The following is an 18243-nucleotide window of genomic DNA, read 5'->3' on the forward strand; positions in this document are numbered from 1 at the left end:
CAAGGATCACAGGCTTTGAATTAAGGGAACCCAAAGAAAAACAGAGAGTGGTGTGAAAGTTATGAACTGAGATGGCTCCACTGGCTTCATCTAGGTAGCGTGAGCTGGTCCGACTGGCACATTCCACACGCCGGCCAAACACCTTCTTCCCCATTAAGAAGTGCGGCCATCCAGGGTTCTAACACAGTTGGCTTTTTCAGCTATGTGTTAACCACTCTTTAACCAGCAAAGTAGGAAGGCAGAGGAAAACTTTGAAGGTGAGAAATTCTCCAATGATGTTAACTTTTAAAACACGATTAATGACACTCATTTGAAGTCAAACTGTTTTTTACTTATTGATGTTTCTGTGGTCCTGACCCTACAGATTTCAGTCGCTCTGTAAACACATTCCTCTAGATTTGGCCTCAGAATCCCTGGGGGCTAGAAACTGCTAGATGGAATTTCTAATTAAAAAAAAAAAAGAAAGAGTTCCCAGCAATTTAACCCCAAGTTCCCTCGTCAAACATTTACCCTCACACTCCCTCTTATAAGTGTCCCTGTTGTCTCTTATTCATATTGACAACTCCTACTTGATAGCACCCATGAAAGAACTGACAGCTTTCCTCCAAAAGCAACACCGTTCATACTGAAGCTGCTTCAACACCTTGAAATTTACCTTTCAGACTGAAAGGTTTCATACATGGTGATTAATACAATTCACAAAGGATCTATTTATAAGAGGATTCCTTGTGCACTTGGGTGATAGTTGCTAAAGTAATTTTCTTTTTCTTTGGGTCAAGGTTGAAGAGAATTTTGACTTCATAGAATCTCACGTATTTATACAGGTGTGGGGTCCACGTATATTTTACACACACACATTTCTTGGCCTCTCTGTGGGTTCTTTTTGTCTCTTCTTCTCTGTCTTTGTCTGTATCCCTCTCTTAAATCCTCACTCTCTCTTTATTAAGAAAGTAAGTTATTTTAATGTTGGTGAAAGTTCTGAGCAGCACACATTGGAAACTACTTTACAATTACAATTCTCAGTAAATTTTCTTTTCCTTTTTTTTTTGTTTTGTTTTGTTTTGTTTTCCCCAAAGAGTTTATTTGGGCAGAAGGGGAACAGGAAGGCCCTGCATCTAAAAGAAGGTGTTGGGCCTCTTGGTGATGAAGTGTGGCTTGTGCTGGCGACGCAGGACCTGGTGGGGCAGCGGGAACTGGATCTTGGAGTCGTGGAACTGCTTGACCGCTGGTCGGCGGCACTTGCTGGCCGCGATCTCCTCCAGCTTCATGATCTGGGCGGTGTGGGCCCGGGCGCGGCGCCAGGCACCCAGGTCTCGGTAGCACTGAGTGACGGCGCCTACTGTGGTCAGGTCCCGGTACTGCCGGTTCATGTAGTGGGTGCCGCTGCGGGAGTCAGAGCGCAGCCAGATGCCCAAGTTCTTCACCCGCAGGGGAGATTCCTCGAACACCTGTCCACAGTAGACCATCTCCCCGGACGACTTCACTTTTTTCAGCTGAGACACAGCACCAGAATCGGGATTTGGCAACAACGTGATTAGGTGCAAAGATGCGCATGCGATAGAGAGGCGGTGAGCGGCATTTGGGGGTGGGCGGGCAGCGCCCCGCCACCTTGTACTCTCGCAGCGTGCCCGAAGCCTTCAGAGCGCTCTATCTGCACTTGCCGCCACCCACGAAAAGGCTCAGTAAATTTCCTGATTCCAGATTCCTCTTGCCAAGGTGACTGGTGTTAAAATGGCTTTATTACATCTACTGACAAGTTGATCCATCAAGGCTTTTTCGGGCTGATGTAGAATGTCTCACAGGTAACTAATAAGAGAAAGTAAAAATGATATCTTTCAATGTCATCTTTATAATTTGGTTTTGATGCTTACACAGAGCCAGAGGAATTTTATACCCAAATCACAACTCTCTGCATGATGGAATTCTCTTATTTTTTTTTTCTGTCTCTGATTTCCAGTAATAAATATACTCATTATATACTTAAGAGAATAGAATACTTGGAGAACTGCTCAATAAATGAAATATTACCGTTTACGTATATTTTGAATTCACTCTAGGAAACTACGTCACTGATCGTTTTGCTGGAAACAATCAGATGTATTTTTATTTCCATTTTTGTTAACTTAGAAAATAAAACTTCACGTAGACAAAACTCAAAAAAGAGCAGCTCCCTTTGTTCCCTACCAAGATCTCCTCCATACCCAAGGTGGAGAGAAGTATCCTTTATGTAACCTGCTTGTGAGCTGATGCACTAGAATAGGGAGTTAAGAAGCCATGAGGTGCCATAGTATGTGCGGGCTTTAAAATTAAGTTAAAAGCATTCTAATTATTCCTGAGGGGTAGTGAAACTTTAAGAAGAGATATTATAGCCATAAAACTAAGGAAGGCCTAATTTTATACTAATAGTTCACTCTTCAGATGGGTCTGATTTTCCCTTGGTTTCTCTCTACTGCTGTTAAAATAATTCCTGTTGCCACCTGTTCTTTCTGCTGTAGGCCTTTTAGGCATTGAACACATAAAGAAGTCTGCGCCGGTTAGAAGCTGCCGTGCACAGGCTATTTTATTAATAGAGAATCCTAGTTGCAATGTGTGTCTTTTATTCTGTTTAAGTATTATTGCAAATGACAATAATGAGGATTGACCTTTTGTAAATTTCAGGTACGTACTAAGCATTAATTTTCCTCAATAAGTCATAAGTTTGTTTTCTTGACTTAGAAGGAGATTCTAAAGCTTTGTTATTACAATTGTAGGGGAACAAAATTTGCCACCCCAAAATGTCTCTTGGGCATGGGGACTGATTTGAGCTGAAAACAATCCAGGCTCAAAAGACTTAAGAAGAAACCTTGACCTTCCCGCTAACTGCCTGAAGGATGTACGTAAGAAATGTGATCCAGAAAGGGAGTCATCACCACAGACAGTGAGGGTATGAACTAGGTGGGGGGGCCCGAGCGAAGTCTAAGATTCCTCTCTGCGTCTCGTCTCTCTGCGTGGCCCAGCAAACGTGTGTTTACCAAACATTTGCTTTTCCATCTCCAAGTCAATTGCCTTCTTCCCCTTCGAGGTCCCAAACCATTACCCGCTCCTTTGTCTTTAGCTGGAAATGATATTTAAGGAGAGGGTTTCAGGCATTTTGGTGAGTTACTCAGTTTTCCTGCATCTCTCCCATGTGTACATAATAGTAAACTTTTGTTTGATTTCCTTCTGTTAATCTGTCTCATGTCAATTTAATCTTTGGATCAACCAGAAAACCTAGAAGGGTAGAAGAAAATTTTTTCCTCCCCAACACAATTTAAGAAGTGACTTATGCCTAAATAGTCTCTCAGTCATAGGTAAAGGATTCTCAAATAGAAGATTGTAATTATGTTTTTTTCATTATCTTTGGATAGAGGCCTAGATCTTTGGGATTATTGATTACCAATGATAAAAGGACCTTGATAAGATTTTTTTTTTTTTAAATGCAGCTGAGTGGGCCCTGATTTCTTAAATACACAAAGCAAGTAGAAATGTTTAAACTTCCTCAGTGGATATAGCCTAATAAAATCACCAAAGCTTTAAGAGATAACTAATTTATGAATTAACCAGCCATATATATTCTAGGAAAAGAATTTTCTTGATCTTTTGTGTTTGGTATTTTGTATATTTCTGGATCAATTTGAACAGATTTGGCTTTATGTTTCTCTCACCCTAATCTTCCTTCCCAGAATAATCCAAACAGGGAAAAAAAAAATTTCCTTGATACCTTATATGACTCTGGCTTTTTTAAGTGGAAATTTATCTGTAGCAGCTGAGGGATAAAAAATGGTGGACCACTGGTGAATTTTAATTATTCTTTGTATATTTTGAAATGCAACTAATAAATATAATAAATAGCTTAAAGAAAGAAAGAGGGTAAACCCCTTAGTTTTTTTTTTAATTGATGTGTAGCAATGTATCTCAGTATAATCTATTTCTGTATATTGTTTCCATTATTATATGTTATTTCCATATTGTTTCCATATTCCATTATTATGATATTTTGTGTCCATTCTATTATTAAGCAATATGAGGAATTTTCACTTGATTATTTTATATATGTATGTATTATTCAGTTTGGATAATCTTTAGTATCTGGGGATTCTTACAAATGTAGAACAGAAATAGCAGATTTCAAAATGCCATAATTTTGAAAGATTGTCATCGTATTTGATGCCAAACATCATGACATAAATTGGGAAACAGTGTATTTGCAGGCTTACCTGGACCCAGGGTAGGCAAGGAGTTTGAGAACCAATAACCTATTTGTTCCAAAACTATTTTTATTCAAGGGAAATCCACCCAACCTGATAGAATTAGTATGCTCTATACCTAGAGAATCCCCAGATCCAAGAAAGAGTTCTGGATCCACGAAGTTGAAGACCCACTAACCTAATGTGCATCCCAAACAGTTCCAAATATTAAACAGAAAGGTGTAGACTGGCTTTGAATCTATAGACATATGTTTGGATTCTGGTCCATCGGCTTAATCTTGCTAAGCCATGTTTTTCTTCATGCATAAAATGATGATAATTAACACCCCATAAAATTGAAGTAAAACATAAATGAAGTAATGATTTGAAAATATTTTGCAAAGTGCCAGACAACTGGTAATGCTCATATAAAAAGGGAATCCTTTTCATTTCCTTCTCCTTCCTGAACATGCGTAGAGAACCTACTATGTACAGAACTCTCTATAAAATATATAAAAATTTTATAAATTATTTTTGAACTAAAGGGTGAAATATAAGAATATGAAAAATACAAATTGTGTTTTGTATTCAGAGGAGTTCTCTATAGTACAGAGTATGAATATATCGAAATAATAAAACATAGGTTGGTGCTAGTATCCCATGGAAAGTGTTAAATGCTAGATTAAGGAGTTTAGATCAAATTTTTTTAGGTGATAGAAGCACTAAATGCTTCTGAGCAAAGGAAGGGAGCAGTCAAAACTCATTCCAACTGACTGCATTGCATACTACTTGCAGACAAGCTACAATATTGTATCTATATTATATGTGTATACTCTACTGTAGCAGACTGGATGGGAGGCCTGAACTAAAGAAATGGGGGAAAATAAAAGTCAGGGTGCAAGTATGGGAAGAATTTCAATGACATCATCAGTAGAGTTTATAGAGTGATTGCATGGAAGGTGATGGAGTTTAAAATTATTCTGAAATTACCGAATATGTGGAAGTGGGAAACAGGCTGTCTTTGCAAGGTTGATGATGAATTCTGATTCTGACATAACGACTGGTTGGGGTTCAAGTATAATATTGAAATGGAAGTACTTAGTGGCCAATAGGAAAAGCAACAGTAAAGCTGGCAAATAAGATGGAAAATAGAGACATAAGACTGACAAAGTATGCAGTAAATTGTATTCTGTAATTGCCAGAGAGGATCCCCACTGAGAACAGGGTTGGCCTCAAAACTTGCTTTACCGATGATGAAATGTGAGAAGGAGTAACGTGCCATTTCTGGGAGGTCCTCTGAGAGCCATGGTCGGCTTGGTCACAGTCTCTTGCTCCTCCACACTAGCTGGCGATACTCCCTCTGACTCCTCCAGTGCAGACATTTACACTGAAGAGCGCCCCCTACCTTCTCCTCCCCCCACCTTTATCCCCCCAACCACCACAAGGACTACTGCTGCAGATTCTCTCTTATAGGGCAGGTTTTGTGAGGGAAATAAATTTTCGTTGTTACAGACCATGATCATTTTGGGTGGTTTATTTCCATAGTACAACTTGGTATATTTTGACTGATACAAAAAAAAGTGACCAAAGAACTTGGGGTTGATCCTTCTTCTTTTTGAAGTTAGGCAGGGTATGTATTTTTTAAAAAATATGATTGTAGAATGTTAGCACTATGTGAGATCTTAGAAACAATTTAATATAATCCCCTTGGTTAATAGATAAGGAAATTAAGAAACAGGAATGAAGAGTTTTGCCTGGAGAAACATTTTCAACAATGCCAGAGGGTTTCTAAAAATGAGAGCGCTTCAGGTGCAAATTTAATTACTTTTCCATTAAATTGCACTCATTTTGTCTGCTATAGGTCAGCATCGATTGCAAATTGCATAAAATCCAGAGTGATGATACAATGAATAACGCAGATACCATCTTTACCTGCCAGTTAATTATTTTCCAAAAATATCCATTGACCACCTACACTGTCCCAGGCATTTTGTGTATATTACCTCCACTGAGTTATCTAAGAGCCCTTCAAGCTAAGTCTGATACTCTCATGCTGAGGAAACTGAAGGCAGAGATTTCAAGTAGGATTGATAAGGGTCAGAAAGAAGATGAGATTGAAATATGGATGATCTGTTGAGATTCAGGCTCCATGGATATTTAACTAAAGCAGACACACTAAACAAACAGAAGGTGCTCCTATTTCTTTATCCATACAAAGCATTTGATCTATGTTGGGCAGTAAGTGGGAGACCTGGAAAGAACATAATAGTAAGAAAATGAAAAATTAAAATATAAAGGTAGAACCTGTCATTTAAAGGTCATTGGTGGAAAAACTAGACAGTCGTCAGCTATCTATCAGCTACTATGTTTCTGATGCTCTTCCCCAACTGCTCTGAAACGTAGATACTTACTCCCATTTCAGACATCTGAAAATGGAAGCTTTCAACTCAATTCCGTATTTTACTCCACTGTGGAATCTTGGGCTGTTTGCCATTTGAACACAATTCAACAGTTGGTTGAACTTCAAAAGGCGAGTGTGGGGAAAGGCTGTCTGGATTTCAAGTGGAAGGTATGCTGAGAAACAGCGTAAGACAGGAAAGATAAGCAGCATACTTGTGATGAAAAGCTTCCAACGCCAGGCTGTAGGGTTTATCCTTAATTCATCAGGCACGACCAAGGCATGGAGGGCTTTAGAACTCTATCAAGTCTAGGCATAAGGAAGATTGATCTGGCGGGGGCAGACATTGGATCTGGCGTTGGTAGATTTATTGGATCCAGGAGGAACTGGACATGGGGAGATGAATCAGAGGGTTATTTCAGTATTTTAAGAAGTAGTAGTAGTAGTAATGATAATAATAATAATAATAGTAGTAGTAGTAATAATAATAATAATAATAATAATAATAATAATAATAATAATAATAATAATACTCATATTAAAGTGCTGGAGTGAAGCTAGAAAAAAGTGAACAAGCACTTTCCATAACAGGCATTAATGCACCTGAGACAAAATTTGAACCACAGTGTAGCTAAATCTATGCTATCACTATGTGCATTTTAATGTTGTTCTACATCCAATGGCTGAATATAATCAGTCTGAAAATAGTAAGGGAAGTATTCATTTGTTTCCTGTAATCATATAACTGCAATATGTAAAGGTATGCCAAACACATGGGTAGTTAAATTATCTTTTGCCAGAACCTGCTGAACACGTTGAAAAAGTTGCAAAACACATTTGGAAGCACCATGTGGGTGCTGTTGGAAGTCCGTGTACATTTATAATCAAGCCAATAGTTGCTATGACACGTAAGCCACACCAGTGTGTGTTTAAAAGGTTGATCACCCTACCACCGATTCCCTTTCACACCACACAGTTTTAATAAAGAACAAATTTTGCCTAGAGGACCCTTCTCAGTTCATGACAACTAGCATCCATCAGCGTCCTGCTCCTTGTGCACCGATGCTGATGACTGCACTGTTTGTGATCTGGGAAATTTGGGGGAGAAAAGGGGTCAAATATTTATTAGTTTCTGAAGGTGTCCATAAACAAATTTTCTACAGTTATACTCAAAACCTTTTTTTTTCTCTCCTAACATGTTTCTGCTTCTTCAGTAGAGATTAAATAAATCATTATCTTTCCCTTATTTCCCTTTATTCAACATGTGCTTCTTTATTCAACATTTGCTTCTTCGGTCGGCTTCAGAGCCACGCTCTGCTAGAACTCTCTGTAGAACTCTCTGTGCCACATCTGAACTGGCTGCTCCACAGACACACACCTTGGATCCCCGTCCCCCCTCCCTCCCCACCCCCCTGTACTGCAGTTTTATTCCCCTTTTAATCATGGAGTTGAAAGTGAAGAGACAACAGTTGGGGTTTTATTATGCCAGTTCCAAGATGTTTTCATAAGAGACCACGTGGAAAACAGGGGGGTGCAGAAATGAGGCATGTGGAGAGGGGAGCACAAATATTTCTGGACTTCAAAGCGAAGGGAAAAGGATAAATAAGTCATTCTGTAGCCAGCAACTGCATATATTTATTACCTTTTAAAAAATGGCCAGAGGTACTGAAATATAAATGGAAGGAACTATTTGGAAGTCTGACACTTTTCCTCCCCCTCTGAATGATGCGAAAATGCACTTACTCTGAGAACAGTGTATGCTTTTCTTTTAATCTTTTTTATTTCAGTTAAACAAGAAAAACATGTTTGCTTTAACAAATTCAAACAATGTATAAGTGTGTATAGTAAAAAGCGTAAGCCCTTCTCGGCCTTCTTTGCCCTTCATTGTTCTCTGTTTCTTATTCTTGGAGAATTTTTTTCTGTGCATAGAAATATGAGCCTTACATGTTCAACAACAATTTTGTTTTGGTCTTTTAAGCAAATTGGGATCAGAGTCTTCATTTCCTTCCGTATAGCTTGCTATTTTATTTAACAATATGCAGTGGGTGTTTTTCTAAGTCAGAATCAAATTCAGTTGTTTTAATGGCAGCACAGTTTTCCATTTGTGTGTAATTCCTCTCTTTCTCTTAATTATTATTCTTCTTTTTCTAACACTAGTGATGTTGCTGTGAGCTTACTTATGCATATATTTGTATATATGTGTTCAAGTATTTTGGTGAAAAGATTCCTATATGTTATTTGACACTTTGAACATATTTTTTCCTCCTCATATAATGAATGATAATGATTTACACACATACATATACACTGACACATCTCTTGCCTGTGTCTACATGATCTCTAGAGACCAAAGAGGATATTTAGATAAATATTTGGAAATTTCATAACCACCAGAGTGCTAAATGTCATTAAGGATCATTCTCACTAAGGAAATTTTCTGTAGGTTGTCCTACCTCCATCCCCTTAGCTCTGAATATTCACTAAAATATCCAAATATTCTGCCCACATTTTGTAGCCGCACCCATAATCTTGTTTGCTTTGTGGTCCCTTACCTTCCTCTACATGGCATTCATCCACATGCTAGTGATGCTATTTTTTCTCTTTTCTTCCAGCGATTTTTAGTATCAGCCTCGGTCTGCAGTAAAGCACAAAGCTGTAGTGGAAATGACAGTTCCCCTAGAAGCCATCTAAGTACCTTCCTACGCTCCGGGTTTGTTTATTCTTTTTAGAAGCTCAGAGAACACAAAACATGGGCTACATCTGACAAGATGCTGGGTTGAAATCATTTTTTAGCAGATATCAAGCTGTGCAGATTTGCAGCCAGGAGACTGATCTGGAACAATGGAAGGGAGAATGGGACAGTACTGCAGCATTTAATACTTCTTTGTAATGTCATTGATTTTTTTTTTTTAAGGAAACACTTTGTATATAGCAGAGGTTATTGTCATCTTTGGTTTAAAAAAAAGCCACAGGGTTGAAGTGTCATTAGCTTTATGGAAAGATAATCAGTTACTTTAGTAGTTAAGGGTAGAAAGTTTATTTGTGCCTGTCGTTATGGAATGACTTAGACATGAGTATAAAAATTAGAAAAATAAAGGAAAATGCATCTTTACTGAGTTACTGTAAAAGACATTCTGGAGCCAGTGTAGCTGCATAGAAAGGAATTATGTTTCCAGAACTGTTGTGAGAATTAGGGAAGCCAAAGTCCATAAAACCACCTTTAGGAAAGAAACATTTATTTCTAAAAATAAGAATACTTGTGATTTATATTATATGTTTATTTGGGGGACTTATTTAAATAGACAAGAGTCCCCAGTTTCTGTACATGTAGTAGTCCAGAAAATGTAATTGGTAGTACATAGGTTATGAGCACAGGCCAAGGCTGTTTGCTTCTCAGCAAATAGAAGGATGAATACATTTATGCTGAATAGCAGTCACAGGAAAGAACTAACAATTGAATCAAACACGTTGTCTTAATATACAAGAGACATACTATTACAAATTAAAGACTGCATTCATTTCAGTTGATTGGCACCAACTGAAAAAAATCAATTTGAGGGGCTCATTTGGTGCTTCGTGCTCTTCTGCATCATCTATATTATTTGATTTATCCCCTGTAGCACTTGTCCAGAGAGGGCAGGCAGAGGTAGGAAGGCATTATTTATACTGCCTACCTAAATGAGTTTGAGGCTATAATCATTTTAAACTATTTAAGTTTTATTAGTCTGGGAATTCTAAAATTCAGGAGTGAAATAAGACATTGTGTATAGTTTAATATTTAACAGTAACAAAGAGGGACAGAAAAAAAAAGGAAAGGTTTTTTTTCTTCTCCTCACATTTGCATAATCTCTGTATATCCCTAATGAACTGGGGTAAGGTCCATTGTGCTCCTCTCTGACTCAAAGGTATTATAAACTAGATGACTAGGAGAGTTGCCTTTAATATTGAAATTACACCAGTTTAAATACAATACCGCCTTTAACTTTTTCAGCAACGTGAATTTCTCCATGAAAGGGTCAATTAACCTAAAATACTTGAGCATCTGGAAGAATGCTCTTCTATTTAGAATTTGCCTACCAGACAAGTCATTAAGTATTTCAAGAAAACACGAGCTATATATATTCAAGATAGGAAGTCCAAAGCAAACTGATTCAAAAAAGCCATTTGGCTAAAGTGAAATTTTATCCAATTAAATTCACACTGTAAATATATTGGCAAATTATTTAGACTCCTCAATAGCTTTGGGACTGTTGCCAACATAACTAAGATGGAAGGAAATCCTGCTTTTTAAAAGCGACAACTTCTTCCACTACAGAATTTAGACATCAAGTTTCTGGAATGCCTTATTGTGCTTTTGATCCAGGGCTAATGGAGCTTAAGTGATTCCCTCTTTAAATTTGGGGTTACTTTGTAACACAAAGGCACTTATTTCTCTTAAGTCAACTAGTTTAGGTATAGTCTTTAGTAAAACCCAAACATCAGTTTAGTTTCAGATTTTTTTCCAGGGCCACTACTCACCCATTTGGCACTGTTGTATGAATCGGTGCTCTCTGGAGTGGACACAGCCTGGGCCAGCACCCCTCACCTCCACTTTCCCCCTGCATCTGGGCACCATTTGGAAGCCACAATCTGTTCAACTCAGCGTGATAACCCTGCATCTTCAAATAATCTCTAATTGAATAGTTGTCACATTATTTCCTCTACATTCTTTGAAACTTTTCTCCTGCTCTCAAGACTTAAACTATATCCAGCCCACCCTGATTCTTCGCCAAGAATTTTGCTTTATATTTTAATGAAATAAACTATTTAAATGTATCTGATTTATATTTCTTCGGCCTCTATTTACTCCAAATGAATCTCCATCCTCTTCTTGTCTCTGAGAAAGAAGTTTCCCTCTTCCCATCTGGGATTAGCTTGTTCATCAATTTCCCCACCAGCACAGGGGAGTGTCCACCCCCGTCTTCCCCTCTCAGTTTTGCATGTTCAAGTTTGCCGTCTGTATTGAATCCTTAATTTCAGTTTGCATGTGCTCTCAAACCTCCATTATCAAATCCACATGTCTTTACTCCTACAGGTCCTTCCACCAAGAAAGACCTTCACCATTTATGTATATTCCTGAATCTTTTGAAGACCAGTGATAATGCTACATCCTTCAAAGAACTTTCCCCTAAAGAAGTACTCCTTCTTTTCAAGGCCCCACTGAATTCCATCTAAGTATTCCTTGTGGCAGTCACTATTACGTGGCCTTGAAAAATTATTGTATGTGTGTATGTTTCGTCTTGCAAAAGAAAATTGAGCATCTTGCTGACTAAACTCCTGTGTGCTTCAACTTTGATAACCTAACACAAAAAGCAGAATGCCACGCATACATTTGGCACTTAATATATTTTATAAGGATTTTGTGGAAGGAATTTTCTATTTAATTGTATAATGCTTTTTCTCTCTTTTTAGTATTTTAATTTCTTTAATGATTTTATTAGACTCTTTTTTAGAGCAGTTTTAGTTTCACAGCAAAACTGAGCACAATGTATAAAGATATCCTATATAACCCCTGCTCCAACACAGGCATAACCTCCCCCATTATCAACATCCCCCCAACAGTGTGGTACATTTGTTACAATTTATGAACCCACACTGACACATCATAATCATCCAAAGTTCACAGTTTAACTTAGGGTCCACTCTTGGTGTTATACATCTGTGAGTTTGGACAAATGTATGTATAACATGTATTCGTTATTGTAGTATTCAGAATACTTTCAGTGCCTTAAAGTTAATCTGTTCTCTCTGCCAATTCACCCCTCCCTCTCTTCTCAGCCCTGGCTACCTCTGATCTTTTTACTGTCTCAGTAGTTTTGCCTCTTCTGCAGTGTCATACAGTAATCAGCCTTTTCAGAATGGCTCCTTTAATGTAGAAATATTCATTTAAAGTTCTTCCCTGTCTTTTCATGGCTTGATAGCTTACTTCATTTTGGCATTGAATAATATTCCATTGACTGCATGTACCATAGTTTATTTCTCCACTCACTTACTGAAGGATATCTTAGTTGCTTCCAGGTTTTGGCAATTATGAATAAAGGTGCTATAAACTTCCAGGTACAGGTTTTTGTGTGGACGTGTTTTCTGCTCATTTGTGCAAATATCAAGGAGCATGATTGGTGAATCATATGGTGAGAGCATGTTTAGTTTTTAAGAACTGCCAGACTGTCTTTCAAAGTGGCTGTAGCATGGGGCATTCTCACCGGCAACATTTGAGAGTTCCTATTGCTCCACATCCTCACCAGCATTTGGTATTGATTGTCATTGCTTTGGATTTCAGACATTCTGTTACGTGTGTAGTGATATTACATTGCTTTAATTTGCAGTTCCCTCGTGAGATATAATTTTGAACATGTTTTTATATGCTTCTGTGTCATCTTCTTTGGTAAGTGGTCTGCTCAGGACTCTGGCTCATTTTTTAATCAGGTTGTTAGTTTTCTCACTGTTGAGCTTTAAGTGTTCTTTGTATGTTTTGGATAATGAGATATATGTTTTTTTTTAATGAGATATCTCCTTTTTTTGAGGTATATCTTTTGCAAATATTTCCTCCCACTTTGTCACTTGTCTTCTCATTCTTCTTGAGATTAGCTTTCACAGAGCAGCAGTCTTTAATTCTAATGAAGTACAGCTTACTGATTATTTCTTTTAGGGATCATGCCTTTGGTGTTGTATCTAAAAAGTCATCACCACACTCAAGGCCACTGAGAAATTCCTCTATGTTATCTTTTAGGAGTTTTATAGTTTTGCACTTTTGCATTTAGGTCTATGATTGATTTAAATTATTTTTTCAGCATATTTCTTGAAAAAATTTTAGAGGTTGATCTAGGCTTTATCATATATATCTTAGCTTTGCCTTCCTTTTTATAAGATAATTTTGCTAGATACAGGATTCTTGGTAGATTTTTTTCTTCATTATTTTAAATGTGTTATCCCATTTGGCTCTTGCATTTTTAACCGAATTTTTATAGATTTTCAAGAATAGATTCATATGTTGTTTTCTCTTAGGATCATTTCCAGAGGCTTTAATTTTTCCTGCTGTTATTATTTTTTTTTAAATAATTTTCACCACTTTTAGTCTGAGGAGGGTCAGCAAATGGAGAGACAGGGAGAGAGAGATCAGAAAGGAGAGCGAAAACAAGAATTTTCTTAAGATGTCTCTCTAATTTCAGCTCTCTTTACCAAGCTACATATTAGGATGTAGGAAATGAACAAAAAATATTTTCAAATATTTAAGTCAATTTGCAATTCTTTATCTTGGTAAGACAGAGATAACCTTGAATTGAGAATAAGACCACATTAGCTTTATTGCTAGCTGGCCCTGATAATTTGGACAAATCTCTTAATACTTACTTGCTTCCTTATGCACAAAATTACATTAATTAAATCTGAATTATATGCCATACAGAGCTGTTACAGAACTAAAGGAATAATGTAAACATAATATATAAATGCGGATTGACACACACATCTTGTATTGAAGTAGAATTTATAAAAAGAAGAAATGTATCTGCATGGTTTCCACATGTATTTACTGCGCAGCCATTATTTTAGGCAGACAGGCTTCAGTGGTTAAAAAAAAAAAAAAAAAAACCCAAGTCTCCTAGAATTTATTTTCAATTAGTGGAGATAGAAAATAAATAAATAAATATATAAATGCAATTTAATTATACATTTACATGAAAAAATATTCTGTTTAATTCCATGTCAGACTTTATTATAAGCTGAAATGAGAATAAAAATTCAAATTAACACAGTTCTATAATAATAATATCTTCACCTTGGAGAAATGTATACAGGAAGGGGTGTTTTCTTAGAAATACGTATCTGAATACTATAGTATTTCGGGGTTCGTAGTTTAATTAACCACTTTTATTTATGTTGGTCTGTTGCAATAATGTGTTGTCTTATACATAATTCCAGCCTATCTACAACTCATAAAATGTATTAGGTTCCAACAGTGCTAAGACCTTCCTTGGCACAAGTGAAATGATTTCAGAGCCTGCCTGGAGAAAGTCTTGCCCCCTTATGACTGATGAGATGTTAAAACACCTCTCATAGCAGACACTCTGATAGAATGATGCCAGTGTAAAATGACGGATGGCAGCCTTTACCTGTAAGAAGGTTTTGATAAAAGAGAAGACGGAAGGAAGCTTAGAGATGACGCACATTTACATAGTCAGAGCCATAGGATGAATCCAATGAAGAGGTAAGGAGGCAGTAATGGTAATCTCTGTGTATGTTTATACATAATATCGTGGAGGTAAATATTTATTCAATAAAGAAATATTGAGCTCTCACTCTGTGTCCCTCACTCTACTTGGGCTGATAATTCAAGACGAATCGGGCATGGGTTATGCCTGCAGGTTTCCTACAGTCAATTACAGAGAGGCCATCATGGAAATCCTCCTGTATTCCATGCTGCTCTAGTGTCTTCACAGCACTGTCCCCAAAGGGAAGAAGCTAATTCCTAGCAGGTGGATAGGAAAGGCTACAAAAAGTAAGCAAGTTGAGCTGATTTTGAAAGAGGAGATGTTCACCTGAAAGATATGATGGGATGTGGAGTGATGACGGTGGTCGGGGGTGTACACAAAGTTTTCCAGACAGACAGCAGGATTAAGGATTTTGAACACATACGCACAAGTACTTGCCTGAAAGGAGAATTTAGGAAGCACTTTTACTCTTAGGTTTGCAAGATTCTACGAGAACATATTTTTATTACGCTGCTCTACAAAATACTGCAATTATTCTTCTGTAGTGTCTGATTGTTTTATTTTTTTCAATCTACACATATGGAAGAGAGAACTGTAATTTTAGATACAGGTATGTCAAATAAGCTTTGAAGAAGTTCTTTAAAAAGTGTTTTAAAAACTCAGAGTGAAAATTTACACACCTTTTAGCACTATTAATATTATCCAACGAATTATGGGAAAATAACACTATTTAGCCAAGAGTTTGGAAATTATTTGAAATTGCATTTCCCCAATCTTAGGATGTTTTGCATTAGATAACACTAAAATATTATTGAAAGCTGTCATAGGTTAGCATTAGAGAACAGATGCCCAGAATATAAATTCTAACACCAGGAATCTCTTTGGTGTTCTAAAAGACAGAAGAACACACAAAAAGAGATGTAAAAGTTTTACAGCATCTGGAGAATATTTTATAACTATTCTTTGGACCACTATTACACAAACTCCAACATATGCTCCAGAAAATCTTGTCTATAGGTTTTTGAAATACATAAAAAACCTTGACAGGACTTGATTCTCACTATTAAAAATAGAGAAATACCCTTGCCCACTTAACACCCAGTTGCTATTTTTATAGCCAGCTGGTTCAGCAAAGATGGAAGAGTCCTGTATGCACCAGGGATCTGTCGGCAAATAGGTGGGTGTTTAGTTCTGAGTAAAGTCTGCCAAGCTTGCAAAATATCCCTCTATGAAATTATGAGTGAATACTTGTCAGACTTTAGTCTGTGTCTTTTCCTAGATAATATTTTTTAAAAAGTAATCTTCCATATGTAAGAATTTGGCTCTGAAAGAAAGTTTATTCTCTATTCACCATTTGCTCACCTACCAGAAAGGCATGCCTTTCTCCATTAAGAAAAAAACTCAGCCACACAAATTAAGTGCAGCCCACTTGCCAGTTCCAAAGGTATAAGTGTGGGCTATGAGCAGGGCAGGAAGGAACCGTGGAAAATAAAAGGACTCTGGAGGCTCACGCCCAAAGAAGTTTTCAGTCACACTTTAAAATTAAGTGTCTCAAATCAGGATTTAATTTACAGTTTAAGATTTAATAACACAGTCATTGCATGTTAATTAAACAGCAATGGATCATTTACCAACGTGTTTAATGAGGTGTAACAACTATTGCATATAAAACATACCGACATTATTATTACATTGCCATTAAACTTCAATAAATCTGTTTGAATAATTATTGGTATTTAAGTACTATAAAGTCGCTAACATAACTAGGCATACCTATTTATATTCAATAAAACAGGAATTTTATTGTAGGAATAATTAAATTCCCAGGACCACATTCCTACCCTTGGATGACAAAGTTCCTATTGGCAACAGTGGGAGTCTCAGCTCCAGGAAAATGAAGAATTCAGGAGAGGAGAATTCAGCCCACACAGAAGGAACTATCCTCATCATTAGTTGCAGAGTCTCACCTTTCTTTAGGGACCAAGCTCACCTTTAATTTAATTAATACGTAGAATTGGAAGAGCATTCCCTCCGTTATTCTTTTGACTGGAGGATCATAAATCCCTACACCACCTCCCTTGTGCTCACACAGTGTAAATTGGAGAGCCCTGTCTAAGACGGTGACTCGCCCAAAGGTGCAGAAAAGCAGTAATTTTTATGTTGGGAGGCTTTGGTAAGCTAGCAAGGAGCAGAAGGCTCTGCTGACTGAAATAAACATGGGTCATGGCCCGTTTGGCCTGTGTGTTGCTAGGCTGCCCGTAAGATGAGGAAGGTGTGATGCCATCAAGAACTGATCTACTCTGAAGAATAAAGTGAAATGTGCTGTCAGATGCAATCTCAAAAGGCCTGTGGGTGAAGAGAGCAAAAGCGGGATTTAGCAAGACTGTGGGAATGTGGAGCTCCATGTGATGGGATAATCTATAGTCCCCATGACTTGAAAAATTCATATCCTTAATGTCTAATTTTTGGCTGATAGTTTATAAATGTAGCACCTTCCCCATTTATCCAGAATTTTTATTACATTTTGCCAGAAAGTTAGTAGATCTGTGTGGTATCTAGTTTGAAGGTGACATTTTATAGAAAGCAGATAGTATGTACTGGAGATAAAGGCAGGGTTAGGAATTCAGCTGAAGCTGGAAATTGGAACTAAATGCTTTAAGGGTACGTATGCATGGACACCCAAAGAGCACCATCAATGGTGGTTTGGGTGCCCCTGCCCTTTCATGTAAATTTTAAGATGGCCTTGTGAAGCCTGAAGATTTGTGGAACCCTGGCAGCTGACACTTGATATACAAATAGGCAACACACATATTTGTCATTTCAGTAGAGATCAACAAGGGTAAGATACAAATTGTCATCAAGTTGGAGAAGTATGTATTACACAAATAAAATGATAGAGAGGGGGGAAAAAATGGTCAGAGTCAGTAAAGACTAGTGGTTGCCAGTGGTTACAGGGGAGGTTGAGCTGAATAAATGGAGCACAGAGGATTGTTAGGGCAGTGGAACTGCTCTGTGTGATCCTATCATGGTGGATGCATGTCATTATACATCTGTCCAAACCCATAGAATGTACATCACCAGGAACGACTCCTAATGTAAACTGTGGACCTCGAGTGATAGTGATGTGTCAGTGTAGGTTCACCAATTGTAATAAATGTACCACTCTTGCTAGGGCATGTTGATAACGTGGGAGGCTATGCATATGTGGGGGAGGTGGGAAATGGGACGTATCTGTACTCGTCACTCAGTTTTGCTGTGAACCTAAAACTGCTCTAAAAAATGTGGTCTATTTACATAAAAAGATCAGTGTCTACTGAAGTGCTAATTATGTGCAGCAAAAGTTTCATGGAGAGGAAATTTGAAAAGTGGGAATATCAGTGAAGAATGGAGA

General features: G+C 37.5%; 1 protein-coding gene across 1 annotated transcript; it reads right to left on the minus strand.

The window, feature by feature from the left end:
* Window positions 1-1062: 1062 nt before the first annotated feature.
* Window positions 1063-17257, minus strand: LOC102508003 (60S ribosomal protein L18a-like). Its single transcript, XM_032482900.1, is given in 3 exon segments — window positions 1063-1506; window positions 1508-1647; window positions 16982-17257. Coding segments are annotated over 3 exon segments (807 nt in total). The 3' UTR covers window positions 1063-1115.
* Window positions 17258-18243: the final 986 nt, after the last annotated feature.

This window comes from Camelus ferus, chromosome 6 (assembly GCF_009834535.1).
Source record: "Camelus ferus isolate YT-003-E chromosome 6, BCGSAC_Cfer_1.0, whole genome shotgun sequence".
In the NCBI taxonomy this organism is placed as follows: Eukaryota; Metazoa; Chordata; class Mammalia; order Artiodactyla; family Camelidae; genus Camelus; species Camelus ferus.